Here is an 18,934-nt window from a genome sequence, read left to right as displayed (position 1 = left end):
CCCACTCCGTGGCACTATCCAGTGGCCCCTCAGCCTGGTCCAAAAAGATCCAGTCCCTGGGCCAGGTTCAGTAACACAACGGCATAGTTTGTTCAATGATAAACCAGAGACTTGACCATAGAGGGAAAGCCAAAGTGCAGCCAAGAAGCATCTGGTAGAAATGGGCAAGAATGGGTCTGTAAAGGTAAATACCTACTTCCATTTCTCCAAGCGACCTTGATCTTAGCAAAGAAAGGGAGAACTAGAAAGTAAGGAGGGGACTGAGAAAGGGGGTCCCTAAGTCTCCAAGCCAAAGAATTTCAGGAGGAGCTTTCCCTTCTGCCTAGAGTAACGGCTCAGGATATGAGACCAGCGATAACGGGACGCTGGTGGGGGTGGGGGGGAGAGGGTGCTGGCCGCACAGAATATGCCCCGAGGCCCGAGGCCCATGCTTCTCTCATCAGTCATCTTCCCATGGCCATGGGAATGAGCTCCCTTGTGTCTTCTAATGCCTGTCTGTCCCTGGTAGGTGCTACGTCTGTGTCGCTGAGAGCACCTCTGGATGGCCAGCTCTGCCCCCTCCCCACCACCGAGGGAGGTTCTGCAGGCAGCAGGCACAGCTTTACTGTCCCACAGACCTGGAGTGAAGTGACTTGCAGGATCAACGTCTTTGGTCCTCAGTTTTCTCAACTGTAAGAGACAGTGCCCCCACTCACCCCAGGAGGATTTGGGTGCTAGCAAACTGCCTGGTGCCTATGTGCCCAATCATTCCTATTTCTGCATTTCTGTATTTAGAGCAGCAAACATTTAAAAATTATATATCTATATATGTACACCCACATACATACACATATATACATGTATACTCCTATATTCACATATGCATGTAGATACACACACACACATACATATACACACATATTTCCAAAAACACTTGCTAAAAGGTTTATCTCCATGAGTCAGTATTCTTTCAGAAATTTCCAGGAATAAACCACCCTACCCCCCACAACTGGTCACATCATTGATAACTCTTGTTTTGCCCTCTGAGATTGTCACGGTTTCATCCTACCTTCTTCCACTCTGAGCCACACTCTTTACAAAATACTTGGTTCAAAGCTTAGCTGCCATTGTTTCCCTACTCGACCCCACCACCGTTGCTTGGCTATTTGCGTGTGAGCCATGGGATCCCTCCCATTATCACCACTTACCAGGATATCACTCAGGGTGCCCTTTAAAAAATAAGTGGGAGCTTCCCATCTTACACGTGGAGATGTTCCACGCTCTGAGGGCTCACACAGGTATTCTAGCAGTTAGCTCTAGCCGCATAACAAACCACCACCAAAACAGAGCAGCTGAACACAATAGGATTTATTTATATGAGTTTGTAGGTTGGGCGGGTGGTTTTCTGGCTCTGGGCCAGGCATGGCTGATCTCGGCTGGACTCACTCATGGATTTGAGGTCAGCTGTTGGGTTGGCTGGTCCAGGATGGCCTCACTCCGGTGGCTGGCTGTTGGCTGGCTACTGGCCGAGGCAATGGAGACAACTGGCCAGTGTGTCTCTTATCCTCCAGCAAAGCTAGCACAGGCTTGTTTACGTGGTCACCCCAGGGGTACAAGAGAGCAAGCAGAAGCCTGGGCTCACAACCGTCACAGGGTCACATCCACCATATTCTTTTGGCCAAAGCAAGTCACAAGGTTAGTCCAGGTTCCATAGGAAGAGAGGTAGACTCTACCTCTTGGCAGGAGGAGTTACAAAGTTGTGTAAAGGGTGTGGATACAAGGAAGAGTAAAGGGTTGTTGGTTGTAGTAACCAGTTACTACAGGATCTTTCTCAGGTGCAGGGAGCAGGGCTGTCCTATTCTGGGTTATCAGCACTAACAGGGTCCCCGTCCCCACTCACTGCTGCCAAGCACCAACTTGCTAGGAGGGAGAGCCTGCAGGGACTCTATAGCTTCCCACAACTCACTCTCTCTTGGCCAAGTGGGTTTGTGTTTCCCCTCATAGCTCCTTCTCCCGCCACCTTCTTCTTTCCCTCTCTCTTCCCTATCCACAGCTTGTTCAATCCTGACTTCCCCTTTAACACCAAGCTCAAATGTCACCTCCTCCTAGAAGTCTTCCCTGACCACTCTCATTCATCCCCACCTCTCCTTTCTATGAATAACAATACACAGTCAGTGCTGCACATTTTAATACTTAGGTTTTTAGAGCTACTATGCATGAAGCTCTTATCAGATGCCAGGAATGTTAATCTTCCCAGTACTTGAGTAGATAGATACTATTATCATCACCATTTTACAGATGGGCAGCGAGGCCGACAGGGAGATTTTCCAAAAGGCTTTATAACGGTTGGTAAGGGATGGACTGTTTTCAAAGCCAGGCCTGTCCTACTCCAAAACCCAGCGTGTAGCAGGAGCTATGGGCGCCCCCCCCCCACCCCATGTGCCCTCACCTTTACCACTTCAGTGAATGCGGCTGGCCTGACTTCCAGCTGCCAGTGCCTGAAAGCGAAGTGAGGTTTGCTTTCCTCACGTGGCAGGTTCAAGAGCTGAGGGATTAACTTCCTGTGGGAGCAGTCCTCAATAAATGACTATTAAGAGCAGGTGTTTAGCTACCCCAGGGTGAGGTGACTGAATGCATGCTCTCCGCTGGCTCCCAGAATTCCCTGGGCAGGACTGAGGTCCAGTTGCCCATGGTGCCAGAGAAGGAACACCTTTATTGGCTGCTTTCCCCTTCCTGCCACACGGCCCACTCCCCTACTGGCATTTCCTGGGAGCATTCCTGAATGCACTACTTTCCCTTAGACCCTTGCCTTGGGGTACTTCTGGGACAGTGCAAGCTAAGCTATACCTCCTAACACCTTGGCTGCTTTCCCCTTCCTTTTCCCAATCATCTCTTGTTAAGCTGTAAGCTACTTGAAGCCAGAGAAAGTTGTTCTTATTCCCTTTGCCTTTCCCTTAGCACCTAACCATGCACAGAGCCTTAGATGCTCCATAAATACGAACTGAAATCACTTATTGATTCACGGGTACCCCCAAACTACCGATATTGGGCTAAGAGTCAATACTTGACCCCTCTTCCTTGCAGATGGTTTGCCTCCTGTTTAAGATTCTGCACAAATCCGTGACAATTGGTAAATGTTCTCAGGCACCAGTCCTTTCCCAGATCATTGAAACAACTGTCCTGCCAAGTAGAAGATGAGCCTTTGACTTGGCTGAGGACACACATGCATGGTCACCCCTCTTGAGTGTCCTTGAAAAAACGCATTTAGGGATCAGAGGCTGATGGCCTCTCCTGTAAGATCTAGTCAAAATCTGATGTGTATTGGTTGTCCTTTCTTACCCACTCATCTCCCTAAAGAGTGTATTGTGTACAGTGTCTGGTACTCGTATGCTGGAACAGAATTGGATAAGCTGATAGCTGGGCTCCCTTCCAACTCACAGCTATGAATTCTCTGCCAAGTATCATGAGATAACCAAGCACTCAGGGGGTCAGGCTCAGAGGAGAACCCTAAGAACAGACACAGAGATTCTACTATGAACCGTGTATCTAACATATACTATTTCAATTAATCCAGGCTCCAAGGCAGGGTAATTACCTTCCTGCCCCCATTTTATGGATGAAGAAACCAAGGTTCAGTGAAGTTAAGCAGCTTACCCAGGATAAGGTGCTGGTTGGCAGAGCTGGAATTCATACCTGTGCCTGGCTGCCTTCAGAGGCAATGTTCTTTCACTCACCCTGGATGCTACCCCATTGAAAGATTTGGTTGGGTTTTAATGCAACATCGTTTCACAGAGTAAGGACATGTTAGACTAGAAGGAATGTACCAGTTAGATATTGCTGCATAGCAAACTGTCCCAAACATTAGTGTCTTTGCATAGCAATCCTTTATTCCTGCTCACACATCTATATAAGTTGGCTGAGGGTTGGCTGATCCAGGGTGGGCTCTGCTGGACAATTTTGCATCAAGCTGCAGGTCTGGCTTGCCTCGGGTCCTTGTTGCAAATTGGGCTCAGATCAGTTTCACTCAGGTTCATTCTAGGACTCTGAAGGGGCAGCAGTTATCCAAGGAGCTACCTCTTCTCTCAACGTTGATAGAGATATGAGAGAGCAAGTGGAAATGCACAATGAAGTTCAGAACTGGCATGCTGTCATTTCAAACTCATACTATTGGCCAAAGCAAATCACATAGTCAAGTTTAAGTCAAGGGCCTGGGAGTTACTCTGCCTCTAGTGGGAGGGACTGCAAAATCACCTGACACAGGTGGAAAATACAGGGAGAAGGTGAAGAATTGAGGCCAATAATTTTATTAACGAGAAAACCTAAAATCAACATAAGAGAATGAATGACTGATGAAGAGGATTCCTAGTGTCTGTAGAGAAAATTGTGGGGAACAGTGTTCATCCTCAGTGTCCTCCAGTTACACTACACAAGGAACATCTATCCTGGTTTTTAGTATCTGTTCTAGGGTCCCTCTGTAGAGGCTCCTTAATCTTGGAAGCCCATCTCCTCCTAAGTTGCTCAGCTCCCTAATCTTCCTACATGATCCTAGACATCAATCTGATTAAAGGGACGAATTTCAGCAATATGGGAGGTGTGTGGAAGTAGAGTGAAGGACAAGGCTACTTCCCACTTTCCTTTCCCTAGAGCCAACCAGCTCTTGTGTTAGAAAATGAATGACTTTGGGGTACCTGGGTGGCTCAGTTGGTTAAGTGTCCAACTCTTGGTTTTGGCTCAGGTGCTTAACGTGAAGTCTGCTTCAGATTCTCTCTTCCTCCCCCACAGCCCACCCGCCCCCCACATTTGCACGTGCATGCTCATGCTCTCTCTCTCTCAAATAAATAAATAAATAAAATCTTAAAAAGAGAAAAGAAAATGAGTGACTTCTGAATCTCATGACTATCTCAGTAGGGAATTAATCCAAGGATGGGCTATACAGGAGGGTGCAAGGGAAGGGCTCTGGATGGTCAGAACCTGAGACCTCAGGAGATGCAGCTATTTAAATCTTTGGGTCAGTCAGTTGGCTCACCTGGAATTCTTCTTCATGGCCTCTCCTTGGGGACAGCTAGAGAAGCAGACCTAGAAAGAGTTGAACAGACCCCAGTGGAACTATCCCAATCATACTATGAACTTAGGAAATGAAGCTGTGAGGCACCCAGGGAAAAACTAATGAGCCCAATTGATGACTGTGATCTTGATTAGTGCTGTCACCAAATATTTCTGCTTCTTCTGAGTTCAGAAGAGTCCTTGACCCTTTGAAGTTAGGTATGACTATGTGATTTGCTTTGTTGTTTTGTTCATGATGAAATGTGAACAAATGTTGCTTTGTTCACAGTGAAATGTGAGCATAAGTGGAATATATCACTCTGGGTAGAGGCTTTGAAATAGTGTGTAATTCACCATGATATCTTGCCACTGCTGTGGTTCTCATGGAAGCATGTTGTTTTTTTTAAAGTTTTATTTATTTAAGTATTCTCTACACCCAACATGGGGCTCAAACTCATGACCCTGAGATCAAGAGTTGCATGCTCTTCTGACTGAGCCAGCCAGGCACACCAAGCATGTATTGAAAGAGAATTTCCCTCTACCTATCTCTCAGAGTGATTATAATGGACAGAGCTTTCCTGATGGCATATACTAGATATGAAGCCTAAGAGAGAAATCAACATTTGCTGGCTAAATCACTGAGCTTTGGGGGATTGTTTGTTACAGCAGCATAATCTGACCTATTCTGTAATATAATCATCCAACTCAACCAATAGAGAGATGTATCAAAACAAAGAATTCAGGAGTAATAAAGCCATGGTTTTTAAAATAATTATACCAACATGGATTGATGATAAGCTCTTAAATATACAACTAAGACTGAACAAACTGCAGGGATGAAGCTTATGGGAAGCATGTAAATGGTATAAACCTTGACAAGTTAAAAATAATACTAAAGCCAATTTTAAAAAATAAGTAAGAATGCTAATTTCTTTTTACTCTCATTTCTTTTTTTAAAATGGGAATTCATGCCATCTAATATTGAAAAACAGAGTTTAAAATATAATATACCTAATGATACTAACCTCTTTCTTACTGTTTTCCCCATATTATTCTTTACACTTAGAAGAAATTGAGTTAGGAAGACTATATCTAGTAATGAAGAAAAAAATTCAATGAAGTTCAGTAATTCTCTCAGTTCCACTTTTTTACTTCTGTTGAAATAAAATTAAATTCTAACACTTCTGTCTTAAGTTGGTTTCTTCTCAAACCAGACTGAGACTAAAATTGAATATTTCATAGAGGGGTGATCCCAGGAAACCCTGACAGTAGAGTGGGAGAGGAAGAAAGCAAACACCTGGGGGTGTTAAAAGGGCAGGGGGCCCCTGCAGGCAGCTGGGCTCAACCCCACTGGGAAGCTGGGAGAGACCACCTCAGAGCTGTCTCGCCCAAAGCACAAGGACGCTGAGGCATTTAGCCGTCACTTCCACCCAGGACTGGGTGTTAACTCCGTGGCACATCCTCTCTGCCCTGTGCATGGGCGGATCCCCACTCCTGCAACCAGAGATCTCTGCTGGCAGAGGCTATTCAGGTGCTTGCTGAGGGAAATTACTGGGCTGTATTAGAAAAGTGAATGCCAACAGGATACGGGGCCAGGCACCAACAACACCTGCCAACGTTTTCTTGAATTTATAAAGCTTGTATAATGGATTAGCTGAATTATGCTAAGTGAAAGAGGCCACTCTTAAAAGGCTACATATTGTGTGATTACATTTATTTGGCTTTTTGGAAATGTCAAAACTGTAAGGACAAAATCCAGATCTTTAGTTGGCAAGGGCTGGGGAGGGGCACAGGGATGACGACAGGGTGGCATTAGGGAACTCTTTGGGGCAATGAAAGGGTTCTCCATCTTGATTCTGGAGGTGGTTATGGGACAATGCATTTGTCAAAAGTCATATAACTACACACCTAAAAAGGGCAAGTTTTACTGAATATAAACTATACCTCAGAAACCTGACTATGATGCTCTTAAAAACATATCCGCCATATTTAGTTGCTGTTTCAAGAAAGTTTAATCCTTTTCTCTTGAGGACTTAATGACTTGCTTCTAAAAATAGAAGAAGGCAGAGGGATATAGTGTGAGTCAGAGACTAGGTCATAAAAGGTACTGTGGCTTCCTGCTTGCTTTCTTACTCCCTCTCGGGTCAGCCACTTTGGCGGAAGCTGGATGCCACGCCATGTGTAGCCCTATTAAGAGGCCCACGTGAAGAGCAGCTGAGGTCTCCAGTCAACGGCCACGTGAGTGCAACGACTTGAAGTGGATCCTCCAGCCCCAGTCAAACCTTCAGATGACTGCTGCCCAGCTGACAGTTTGCAACCTCTTGGGAGACCCAGAGACAGAACCGCCAGCTAAGCCCCTCTCAGCTCCTGACCCTAAGAAACTGTGTGAGGGAAAATTGTTTGTTTTAAGCTGCTGTGCTTTGGGTTCATGTGCTACGCAGCAATAGATAACCAATACACTGACTTAACACTTAATCCCTATTTTAAAATAAAAGATTCTTTTCTATAAATTTATGCGGAGCTATTTGGCATGATATTCATGTGAGGTGACAGACAGTTGTTTCTGGGTGGCAAATTTGGGGATCATTTGTCTTTTGTTTGTCCTCTTTTGTATTCTTGCCCTACTTTGTGTAATGAACGTGTATCCTTCAAGTTAAACACAAAAATAATGACCCCAAGCCTGGCTGCCAGTACAGAGCACGCCGTTTACCCAGGCGTCAGAGCAAGGGGGTGTGTGTCTATAGGAAGCAGGAGCACCACTCCTTCAGGCAGCGAGAACTCTCCTGGGCCTCGCACTCGGTGGCACCGCAACAACAGATGAGCCACTTCTGAAACTCCACTTCATCCTTGTGCATCAGAAGGAACTGTCCCAACAAGATGTAGGCCTATGGGGAGGGGGTGAGGCAGAGAGAAAGACGGGAAAGGTTATAATAAACTGGCTCTTCTCCAGCACCAGAACTCTCGTGAAAATCGAAGGAAGGGGCACAGGTCAGGTTTGAGGGACAGTGATGGCAGGCCCTGAACCCCTGACCAGGGCGATGGGGATTCTGGGATGGGCCCTTGGTGAGATGTGAGGCCAAGTTAAATGCACATCTCTTGGGTCAGGGTTGAGGGGTGTCCAGCCTGGGGTAAGCCAGAACCTGTCTTTCTCAACTTTAATGAGCACATAAATCACCTGGGACCTTGTTAAAAAGGAGGTTCTGACTCACCAAGTCTGGAGAGAGGCCTGAAAGTCTGCATTTTGAACATACCCCCGCTGATGCTGGTCCAGGGACAACATTTTGAGTAGCAAGAGCCTAGCGTACTCCCTTCTGGCCTCTGATCTAGTATTTCTCTCTCTCTCTCTCTCTAAGATTTTAAGTAATCTCTCCACCCAACATGGAGCTCAAATTTATAATCCCAAGATCAAGAGTTGCATGCTCCACCAATGGAGCCAGCCAGGCATCCCAGTATTTCTTTTTAACACAGACACACAGACACACAGACACACAGACACACAGACACACACACACACACACACACACACACACACACACACACAAAGAGGAATCAGAGATGCTCCCTACCCCATTGCTTTCTCAATCGATCTTGCAGAGTGTTTAACCCTCTCCACTGTTGACACTGTGGGTAATTGCGTGATGTTGGGGTGGGTGTGGGGACTGTCCTGTGTGTTGCAGCAAGTTTCGCAGCATCTCCAGTCTCTACCCACTAGATGCCAGTAGCAGTCCCCCAACCCCCCAAATTGGGATAATCATAACCGTCTCCAGACATTGCCATGTGTCCCCTTGGGGACAAAATCTCCTTCAACCAAGATGGCTGCACGTGGGAGTGGTAGATGAAGGGCACCTTAATACCAGTCTGTTCTTGCAAACCAGCTGTGTGACCTCGGGCAACCCACTTAACCTGAAGTGAGGACCCCAAGAATCCAGGTCTCAGTTTCTGCATCGCTTGAAGGCACACAGCGTGCCCTGCCCCACCTTGCAAACTGAATTAAGTGGATTCAATGTAAGAACATTAGGAAAATGTCCTGGAATGCTTAGCCTGTGAGACGAGCACAGAACATAAAATGTGATGAACCTTGTCCATCCTTCCCTTCTAAAGAGTCTGTGTGCATGAAAAACACTTGTAATTAATATTAAGTACACCTGGACTGATGGCTCTTCGGCATTCTCTCGTTTTCTAACTACTGTTCTTCAGCTTTTCACTGATCTCTTTATAATTTTATCACATGATTATTGATAAGGAGCAAGGACTACATGGAGAAAGGGACGCCCGAGTCCACGTGGCCACAGATTGACCAAGCTGCTAACTGGTGAAGCTTGGAGATTTAAGGTCACATAAATGCCCGTGTCTTGTGGCTGGTTTGGGGGCTCTCCAGCTGGGAATGAACAAGAACCAGTGTCCATGCCTGCAGTCCTGGGCCTTCTCCAGGAAAACCTGCTGCTGTCTGTTTACTTTCAGTTACATAAAACAAAGCAAACTTCATCTTAACCAAAGGGAACATTTTTTTTTAAAGAAATTAAATAAAAGCTGAATTGCAGTTGTAAAATGTACCCAAGCTGTTGGAGCTTGGACTTTCTTATTTTTAGTCATGGTCCAGTTGTTGAAAAGATTAAAAAAACAGCCAGTATGTCATGGTCATTTTAACTGCTACTTGAATCATCTTTTTTGAAAAGCCGTATTGTTGCTTAGAACGATCTCATTTTACTTTATCAGTATCCTCATATTGTCAGTGGTGATTTTATGGAGATGTTTTTTAATTCAACATTGAATTATTAACATTGAATGTTAATTGAGCCAGGTGCTGCAGTGGGCGTGTGTGGGGGGGTGTGCAGAAGTGAGTTACAGGATCAAGGAACAAGGAGCTCTGTCCCGGGAGAAAGAATATTAGTGATGATGATAGATAACAGTAATAATAATGATAATAGCAAGTGGCTCTTGAGTACCTTTGATGGGCTCCAGACCCCTGGCACATTTTAACCCTGTCCCATTCTCCAGATGGAATCACTGAGAATCCAAGGGGTTGATTCCTGTTTTCCTGAGTCCCAGGCTTGCCCATCCCAACTGTCCACATCTGGTCTCTCACCAATGGCGGCCTCTGCCCTTTCGGAGGCCCCGCTGTTGGCATCAGCTGGTTGGGTGATCAGAGCCTCCACATCCCACCAGCCTCAGCGCCTGGAAGCCAGGGAATGCATACCATGTAGGACCAGAGGTAAATTTTCCAGGAACGTTGCAGGAAGAAGGGCCTCTTCTCATGGCCTCTGGAACCAAGTTGCCACCTGACTGTCCCTCATCCGCTAGCTCTGCTACCCTCCAGAAGTGGGGAGGGAAATTAGCTCACTTCACCCTGCTCCCAAGGGAACCCATCGTCAATGGGTCCCCATCACAGCCCTGTCCAAAGCCTGTTCCATTTCTCTGCTGGCTCCAGAAAGTGAGCCCCTAATTAAGGAGGAGGAAATCTCTCACCTCTCCCTCCTTGGACCAAAGCTTACAAAAATCTGGCTGTGGGGAGGCTGATGCAGAGATGTGGGAATGTTGGGCAGACAGGGCCTACTCCCACACCCTGGACAGAGGGCCCCCTTGGTTTAATGCTCTGCTACAGCCATTTGAAGCCCTCAGGATAGGGGAACAAGGGGCCTCATATCTTCATTTAGTGCTAGGTGGCTGGTCCTGGTCCATGCCAATGAAAATTTTCCGTCTTCACTGTGACACCTGGCCTTTTCTTTTCAACTGTTTTTTTGAGTACGGTTGACAGACATTCATTTCAGATGTACAACATAGTGATTTGACACCCTGCAGGTTATGCAATGCTCTCCACAAGTGTGTACCTTCCATCCGTCACCTGGCCTTTGCAAACACATCCGTGTGTTCGGCCCTCGCTGATTCTTAGGCTTTGCTGACATCTCTGCCTGGAGCTGCCTGCCAGCTCCTCGGAGCCTAGAGTGATTGCACTTACGTGGCCACAAGACTTCATGGGGGGATCAAATAACTCTCTTATCTCTAACCGGATGCTGGCTCTTCAGTCTTCATGGCCACTGGTAGCCAGTGACAATCTTGAAAATCCAGTACCTCTCGGTCATTTCTGGTTTAAAACTCCTTGTCTCCAGTGCGAATGCTCGATCCAGTGCAGGGCTTGCCCCTTCTTTCTTCTCCATGTCTCCCCGAGATATACTAAAAAATTATTTGTTTAACTAAAATTCACATTTAACAGAGTGGGTCCCTGTATTTCATCTGGCAACCCTATGCAGGGTAACCCCAAACTTGCATGACTGACTCCCTGCAGGGCCCAGACATTGGGCACTGGGGGCCTCTGCATGAGTACCCCCCACCCCCAGAGACTGTCTCCCCAGATGCAAATTTCACTTCTCTCACCCCGAGTGACTTTGAGCAAGTCACACAGCTACTCTGTGCCTATTTCCCCATCTGTAAAACGAAGGTGCAATAGTATACCTTATAGGATTTTCTGATGATTTGATGAGATACAAGTAGTGCACTGAGGACAGAGCCTGACATGTAGCAGACATCATGCATGAATCCCGCTGTTAGGAGAGGCTTAGGGAGCAGGTGGGTACCCAGAACATATAACCCTTCCTGATCTTCCAAGTATCTTTCAGGAGGAAGATTCAGGCTCAAGGATAGGACTTTATAGTATCATCAAAGAACATTGAACGAAACCAGATTCTCTGGGATGGTAAACTTACTTCCTTGCTGTTGGATAACTTCAGGGTTATCCCCCCAACGAATGCACCTGCCGCATAGAGCACTGCTCAAAGGCCCTGAATTTACTGAGTGCCTGGAAATTCACTCATCCCTGGGCAGTGTGTTCATAGGGAGAAGAGGAGTACAAAGATCGTAGAACCATCCTATGCTTCCAGGAGATGTGGAAGAGCCCCAAAGGCAAGTTGTGCCTCTCTAGCATAATGAGTGTGGGCTCTCAGGCCATGTGTGGAAAGAAGAGTCAACAGGACAGATGTCACAGCAAGGGGTCCTATTGAATACTCAGTGTTCAGAAGCAGGAGCTTGTTAGGCTGGGGTGGGCGGGCAGAAGGAAGGCTTTCTTCCCAGAGAAGGTCCGTTGTGAATGGGGTCCTGAAGGGGGTGAATGTCCATTTCAAGAGAGGCCTGCAGGCGGGTGGCCCCGTCTGTGTTTGTGACTCATGGACTGTCTGGCTTGGGTATATACCGGAGCGGGTGGGGGTGGGGAACATAAGACAGAGCGAGAGCTGGGCCATGGAAAGCCTCTTGAGCGTTTTGTGCACCAACGTATTTTCCCTTCCAGGTCCTTCCTTTGTCCCTTGCAGCCCTTCTGCTGTTAAATCTAGACCAGCACTGTCCAGTAGAAATTTAATGTGGGCCAGCCACATATATAATTTTTAATTTTCTAGTAGTCACAGGAAAAAGGAGGGAGGACGAAAGAGGTGAAATTACTTCTGACAGTATGCTTTATTTTCTCTCATACGTCACAAATATCATTTCGACATGTAATTAGTAAAAAAAAACTATTGATGAGATGCTTTGCATTGGGAGGGGTACTTTAAAATCCTAAATCTTTAAAATCACAGTGTGTACTTTATTTTTTTTTTAAGATTTTATTTATTTATTTGACAGAGATAGAGACAGCCAGTGAGAGAGGGAACACAAGCAGGGGGAGTGGGAGAGGAAGAAGCGGGCTTCCAGCAGAGGAGCCTGACCTCGATCCCATAACGCCGGGATCACGCCCTGAGCCGAAGGCAGATGCTTAATGACTGAGCCACCCAGGTGCCCCCACAGTGTGTACTTTAGATGCATAGCACATCTCTATTCAGACAGGGGCTCTGTAGGTACCAATGGCCAGTGGCCACCATATCAGACAGTAGAGATCTAGATTCTCCAAGATCTAGGTCTGACAAGGCTGACTGCCTGGGAGGAGGACAGGCACAAAATACCTCAGAGAGAATGAAGCCACATTTTTGACTGTCAAGGTCCTGAAGAGACTTAGGTGAATCCATAGAAGAATCAATAGTTAGAAAAGTCATGCCATAGCTGGGGGAAGGGACAACTAGACCCATGCAGAGGCCAGCAAAGACAAAGGATTGCATGAGACCCAGACAGGTGTCCCTCCCTAGGGTCTCCTGGAGGCAGGGTATAAAAATCCAGGAGCTCAGAGGATTCTAGGGCACTGAACCAGCTCTGTATGTTACTATAATGGTGGATATGTGTCATTGAACATTTGTCCAAACCCACAGAAACTCTGCGTATGCACCCTGGGTGATTACGCTGGGCCAACATAAGTTCTTGGATGGTTACAGATGTACCACTCTGGTGGGGGTGTGGCTCATGAGAGAGGATGTACATGTTGGGGGCACCGGGGTCCATGAGAAATCTCTGCATCTTCTGCTTAATTTTGCTGTGAACCTAAAACTGCACTAAAAATAAAAGTCTAAAATAATATATAGGCACCTGCATTTTTATATGCTAAATCTGAGACCCTTCCCTGCAGGATTGGCCTGCCCTGGAGGCTCTTCCTGCTGGCCCTACCCACCAACCCGTCCTCACCCGATGCGCCTGGATCTCCTGGATCGGGTCTTGTGGATCCTTTTACAGGCCCAGCCAGGCTTCAGCTCTGAAACGAGTCTCACCCCCGAATCCCAGGGTCAGCCCCCTCCCTGCCATGGTAACCACCGGGACCCAGATCTTCCCATGTGGTTTGTGACAACACGATCCCCTGCCATCCTCAACCTCACTCGGGACCTTGATCAAGGCACCAACTTCTCCTTTGTGAAGTGCAACTAGTAACCCTCATCTGGTTCGCAGGTGAGTGAGGGCCCAAAGCAAAGGAGAAAGGTGAGATCCCTTAAGTTAGTGCTTGGAATTAGTGATCCGAGGAATGAGTCGGGCCTGGGAGTGGCGTGCTGGTCACCATTCTCACCAGGAGGTCGTGAGCATAAGAGGGGCCTGGCCACATTGAGGAAAATGGTTTCTTCTTCTCTACAGCCCTGAATCTGTGTAGCAAGTTCTGGAATGCCTGAAAATTTCCCATTATTTGTTCGTTCCTTAATCTGAAACATGTCTATTGCCCCACCTGTAATCCTCATTTAAAACACAGTTATGCTGGAAAAGACAAAACTGTAGGGACAGAAAACAAATCAGTGGTTGTCAGGGACTGAGGGTGGGGAATATGAAGGGCACAGAGCAACATTTTGAAGTGTCGGGACTGTTCTATGGCTTGATTGTGGTAGTGGCTTCATGACTGCATGCACTTGTCAAACCTTGCAGAACTGTGTACTAAAAAAGGTGAAATTCACTGTATGTGAATAGAAATATTTTTAAAATGCTGTGTTTGGCTGACCAGCAGCAAAAAAACATTAAATCAAAGTGGGGAGAAGCCAGAATAATGGGTATCTCTGAGAGTGGGGGATGGCATTGACGGGGGAGAGATACAAGGGGATCATCAGGCATTCTGGAGGTATTCAGTCCCTGAATCTGGGGGTGTCTCTGTGTGTGTGTGTGTGTGTGTGTGTGTATGTAAAAATTCACTGAGCTGAACCCTTCATATCAATGTTGGTGCGTTACACCACAATAGAAAAGAAAAAGGGACAATCATTTCGTTTAAAAAGGAAATTTTTAATTTAAAATGTCTTCCCTAACCAGACTTGCTTACTTCACTACCTGCTTGGGAAGGGTCCCATGTCCTTTATCTGGGAGGAAAGAATCCAATCTACCTCAATCGTGGAGCTCCAGCTTCCTGGCAATACCACCTAGTGGATAGTAAATGGGCCTGTAGATTGCGTTGATATTCAGAATATTTCACAACTGGTATAAGCAGCGTGTCAACCAGAAAACCAGAGGCCCAGTAGTTCAGAGACCCCCTGGAAACAGCCGTGCCCTATGCAGGCGCACACCAAACTGATGACCAGCCGTGCGAGCAACAGTTCCCAGCCTTGCTGGGCGTTTCTGCAATGTTTTCCTGCACCGTGGTATAGACCCACATTAGAAACTATAGCTGTGGGCAACATCTCTCAACCGAGCGTGCAGTGCTCCATGTGAATTCCCATCTGCCTCTGTATGTGATCACTCTCTTTGGGTTCTCTTTGGGATCGTCTCCCATGCTCTCCTAAAGTTCCAAGCAGCTTTTTAAGAGCACCATAAAAACAAATAATTATATAGAAAAGAACGTTCCGATTCCACGGGATACCCTTGAGGCCATTCTTGGGCTGTGAGTGACATCTTAGAAAAACTCCTATCCTCTTACTCTGGTGTAGACCCCAGTCTGCTGTTACTCCACCTGCTGTTGCCAAGCTGGTGCCCTGGTGGGGCGGGGGAGACCCCATGAGTCTCTTCATGGAGGTGGGAAGTGCGCACAAATCATCCATCCTGACAGCCCAGCCCCAGACTCGGGCGGCCGGCTCACTTCTGTTGACCTCTGAGTGTTTGAACTCCAAGTGAATCATGCCCGGCCCAGCTGCTCTGAGCCAAAGCCATTCAATTTGCCCATCATCTACTGGCCCTCGAGGCTGCCCAAGCATGAGGGGTCAGTGGCGCTGAAGCAAGTGGCACTCTGCCAAGTGGCGGCTCTGCTCTGTGACGGCCCCTTGCAGGGACACATAGCAGCGGCTGCCATCTGGCAGGGCTAGGGGAAGAGAGGTTGGGGAGCAAAGTTGGGGCAATAAGAAAAAAATGAATTACCTTGTTGAAACCTTTGGTGACCAAATTGATGGCAAGCTCACGGCTGATCCCATCCACCCAGGCAACATCCTTTTCTCCGATGGGTTCCGAAAGGAAGGCTCTCAGCCTGGGAGACATATGCTCCATCTTCTGTAACGGCGGTGGGAGAACAGGGTTAGGAGGTGGATGGCTTCTCACAGTGAGAGGGGACACTGGGGGACTGCTCTGCCGAGGGATGCGGGTGACAGATGGCAGGCTTCCTTCCACCACTCAATATTTATTGGGGACTTTGAGATGTCAGGGGCAGTGCCCTGCACTGAAGACCTCAACACATCCATTCCCACCTGGATGGACTGAGAAATGTATGATAGCCTTTGATGAGCCCAATAAATTCCACCAAAGGGGTGCTTTTAATGCTAAGAACTGTGATGGGTTTCTCTCTGCTACTCTTCCCACCCGCAGTGCTTAAAGAAACATAGCTTCTAGAGAGTAGAATAGTGGTTGGAGAAATAGGGATATGTTGGTTAAAAGGTGCAAAGGTTTAGTTACATGGAATGAATAAATTCTGGACATCTAATACACAGCACAGTAATAATAGTTAACAGTAAAGTATTGTATACTTGAAAATTTCTAAGAGGGTAGAGTTTAAATTACATCTCAACACATGCACATACACAAAAGGATACCTATATAGAACTGATGGATAAGTTGTTTAGCTTGATCACGGTGATCTTTCCAGTGCATGTCTGTATGTCAATCAAATTGTATACCTTAATATAAACAATTTCTCTAAGTTCAAGATATCTCAATAAAGTTGTCTTAAAGAAAAAAAAATGGTATCATTGCTCCTCTTAGCTAATTAACCCACCTTCTTTCTTTCCTACCAACACTTTTTCATATTTTTATTTTAGTGTTTATTGCACTCTGTAATGGTTGGTGGTTTAGTGACACATAACAGAAAACTCTTCAACTGGATCAAACACCAAAGAAGACATTACATAACTCAAAAGCCCAAGGGTAAGGATGGGTATGGTGCAATCAGGACCACAGCTCCATTTTCTCTGATTCTTTCAACTTTTCCTCCTTGTGCCCTCATGGCAGTGAAACAGCTGCTTTAAGACTCATATTCCCCAACACTCCACCCCAGATGAAGAAGGAAAGAGAGAAAACGTGTCTCCAAGGAGTTCTAAGCAGAACTCCATCCAGTCCTGAAGGTCTGCATAGGGTCACCAGTGTGAGCTTAGTGTTGGCAGTACGCTCTGGTCCTAGATCTGGGAGGGCAGTTAACTTTCTTTAGACCATACAAGCTGTGAGATCAAGTGTAGTAACCTGAACAAAATCAGGATTATTATCCAGAGAAGAGGAGATGAGTGTTAAACAGTAACCGTAATATCCCACTATCGTCCACCCCTTTGGTGACCCAACATCTGTACATTCTCCTTTCCCTACATAATCATCAGAAATACCCACACTTGGTTAATGTAGACTCACCTTCTCCCCCAGTGGGTGAAGCCCTATGACTCATTCAGTTACTGGATTCAGATTCAAGTTCATATTTTCTGGAAGATGCATCAGACTCTCCATCATGTCTGGAAGTAGCAACTCATGGGATGGTAACCTATGAACTAAATTCTGAACTTCACCACCATCAACATAGTCAATAGTGGGGGGAAAACCCAGTATATCTGCAATAAGAATTTCCAGAAGGGGAATTCTCCATTTGGAGAAGGGGACCATGAGAAACATGTTGCCAATGGCCAACAGTGCATGCAGTATTGAGAAAATATTGGGGATTCCTTGCCATGGTGGTAAAGCAAGTTCCTCAGTCAGCCAAAATGGTGGACCCCATTTCTGCATTTGGTGTAGCTGCCCTGTCCACTACCTAGCCCACATCTGAGTAGGCGTGTGTCTTTCAAGGAGAGTCACTGCTTTAACAACACACTTGTGGTGGGTACAAGTTCCAGGGTTGCCCTGAGGAACAGGCAATTTCAGGCATTGGTTGGCCCCTTTCTTTGGCAAGTCAGCATCCTTAAGAATCTCCTGGGTTCCTTCTATTCAAGTCCGTGGGCTGTAGTTCAAGCTGGATTTGGTCTCAGGTCAGAATCCTTGAGCTGGCAATGGGGCTCTTGCCTTGCCCACGGCGCTACACCTTAGATTAGTGTCATCTTCTTCACCTCTGACGTGAAGGTACCCCACGTCTGCTCCCTGCCCCGCAGCTGTATCCTAGTTCCATGTCCACAGTGAGTGAGTTGTCCTCTTCATCAAGCTTGAGGCACCTAAGACAAGATGCTCTGTAGAGACCTGGAACCTTCGGACACTGTTTTCCCAGGGCCTGATCTTTTCTCTTGCTAAGCCACCTGATTTGCTGCCTGTGTTCTAACTTTAGCCAGTTACATCAGCTTTTCTGACCCAGCAGGCTTGCTCATCAAAGTCCAGTCACTTTGGATTGCAGGCCACAGGCAGAAAGGCTCTCTCTCTGCAAAGTTGTGTTTTTATTCCTCCCCATTTTCAAACAGGCTACCCTCCTCCTACATTTGAGCCTCCTACGAACTTTTTTTTTTAAAGATTTTATTTATTTATTTGAGAAAGAGCATAAGCCGGGGTGGGGAGGGGCAGAGGGAGAAGCAGACTCCCTGCTGACCAGGGAGCCTGTCATGGGTCTCCATTCCAGGACTCTGAGATCGTGACCTGAGCCAAAGGCAGATGCTTCACCGACAGAGCCGCCCAGACACCCCGAGTCTCTTAGGATCTTAACAAAGACTGCCAGAGGTAGCCAACATCCTGAGTATTTCCCACCAGATCTCTCCAAATGTCCTATCTCCCTACACAGAGGGTCTGTATCCTGGGATCAAACAGGGAGAAGCAGCCATTTTGCTGGCCCGGGATCAGCGTCTTCCTAATTTAGGTAAAGACATCCTGCTGTTCTCCTTGTGAATACTTCTCAGCCAATTCACAGTTGAGGTTTGCTCATTGTAGCATCCCCTTCTTGGTACCAAATTCTGGGTCAGTTTGGACAGTTTGTAATTCAAGGAACAGAAAAATCCAGTTCAAACTGGCTTACACAGTAAGAAGGTCTTATTAACATCTGCCACCAAGAAGTCCAGAGGCGGATCACATGCTTGATCAAGGCTCCGGCTTGGGTTCCCTGCAACTCTCTTGGCTTGGCCTTCCTTTATACATGGGCTCAATCCCCAGCTTGACTCCTTTCTGGAAATAACTGGGCTGTAGCCGGACCTGGCATCACTTTTGCAAGGCACGACCCCCTCCC

At 46.7% G+C, this 18,934-nt stretch overlaps 1 protein-coding gene across 1 annotated transcript; it reads right to left on the bottom strand.

The window, feature by feature from the left end:
- Positions 1 to 7,712: 7,712 nt before the first annotated feature.
- On the bottom strand, positions 7,713 to 15,813 carry BANF2 (BANF family member 2). Its single transcript, XM_026502841.2, has 2 exons — positions 15,688 to 15,813; positions 7,713 to 7,907 (listed from the first exon to the last, which is right to left on the bottom strand). The coding sequence occupies exons 1-2, from the start codon at positions 15,811 to 15,813 to the stop codon at positions 7,761 to 7,763; spliced, it is 273 nt and encodes a 90-aa protein (XP_026358626.1). The 3' UTR covers positions 7,713 to 7,760.
- Positions 15,814 to 18,934: the final 3,121 nt, after the last annotated feature.

The sequence above is a fragment of the Ursus arctos genome, unplaced genomic scaffold (assembly GCF_023065955.2).
Source record: "Ursus arctos isolate Adak ecotype North America unplaced genomic scaffold, UrsArc2.0 scaffold_16, whole genome shotgun sequence".
Classification (NCBI taxonomy): Eukaryota; Metazoa; Chordata; class Mammalia; order Carnivora; family Ursidae; genus Ursus; species Ursus arctos.
Note: the sequence above shows the minus strand (reverse complement) of the source record. Positions and strands in the feature narration are given on the sequence as shown.

Coding starts and splice junctions, on each gene's coding strand:
- BANF2 (XM_026502841.2), bottom strand. CDS start 15,813: ATGGAGCATATGTCTCCCAGGCTGAGAGCCTTCCTTTCGGAACCCATC. Junction 7,908..15,687: donor TCACCAAAGGTTTCAACAAG/GTAATTCATTTT, acceptor CCCTCCCCATAG/GCCTACATCTTGTTGGGACA.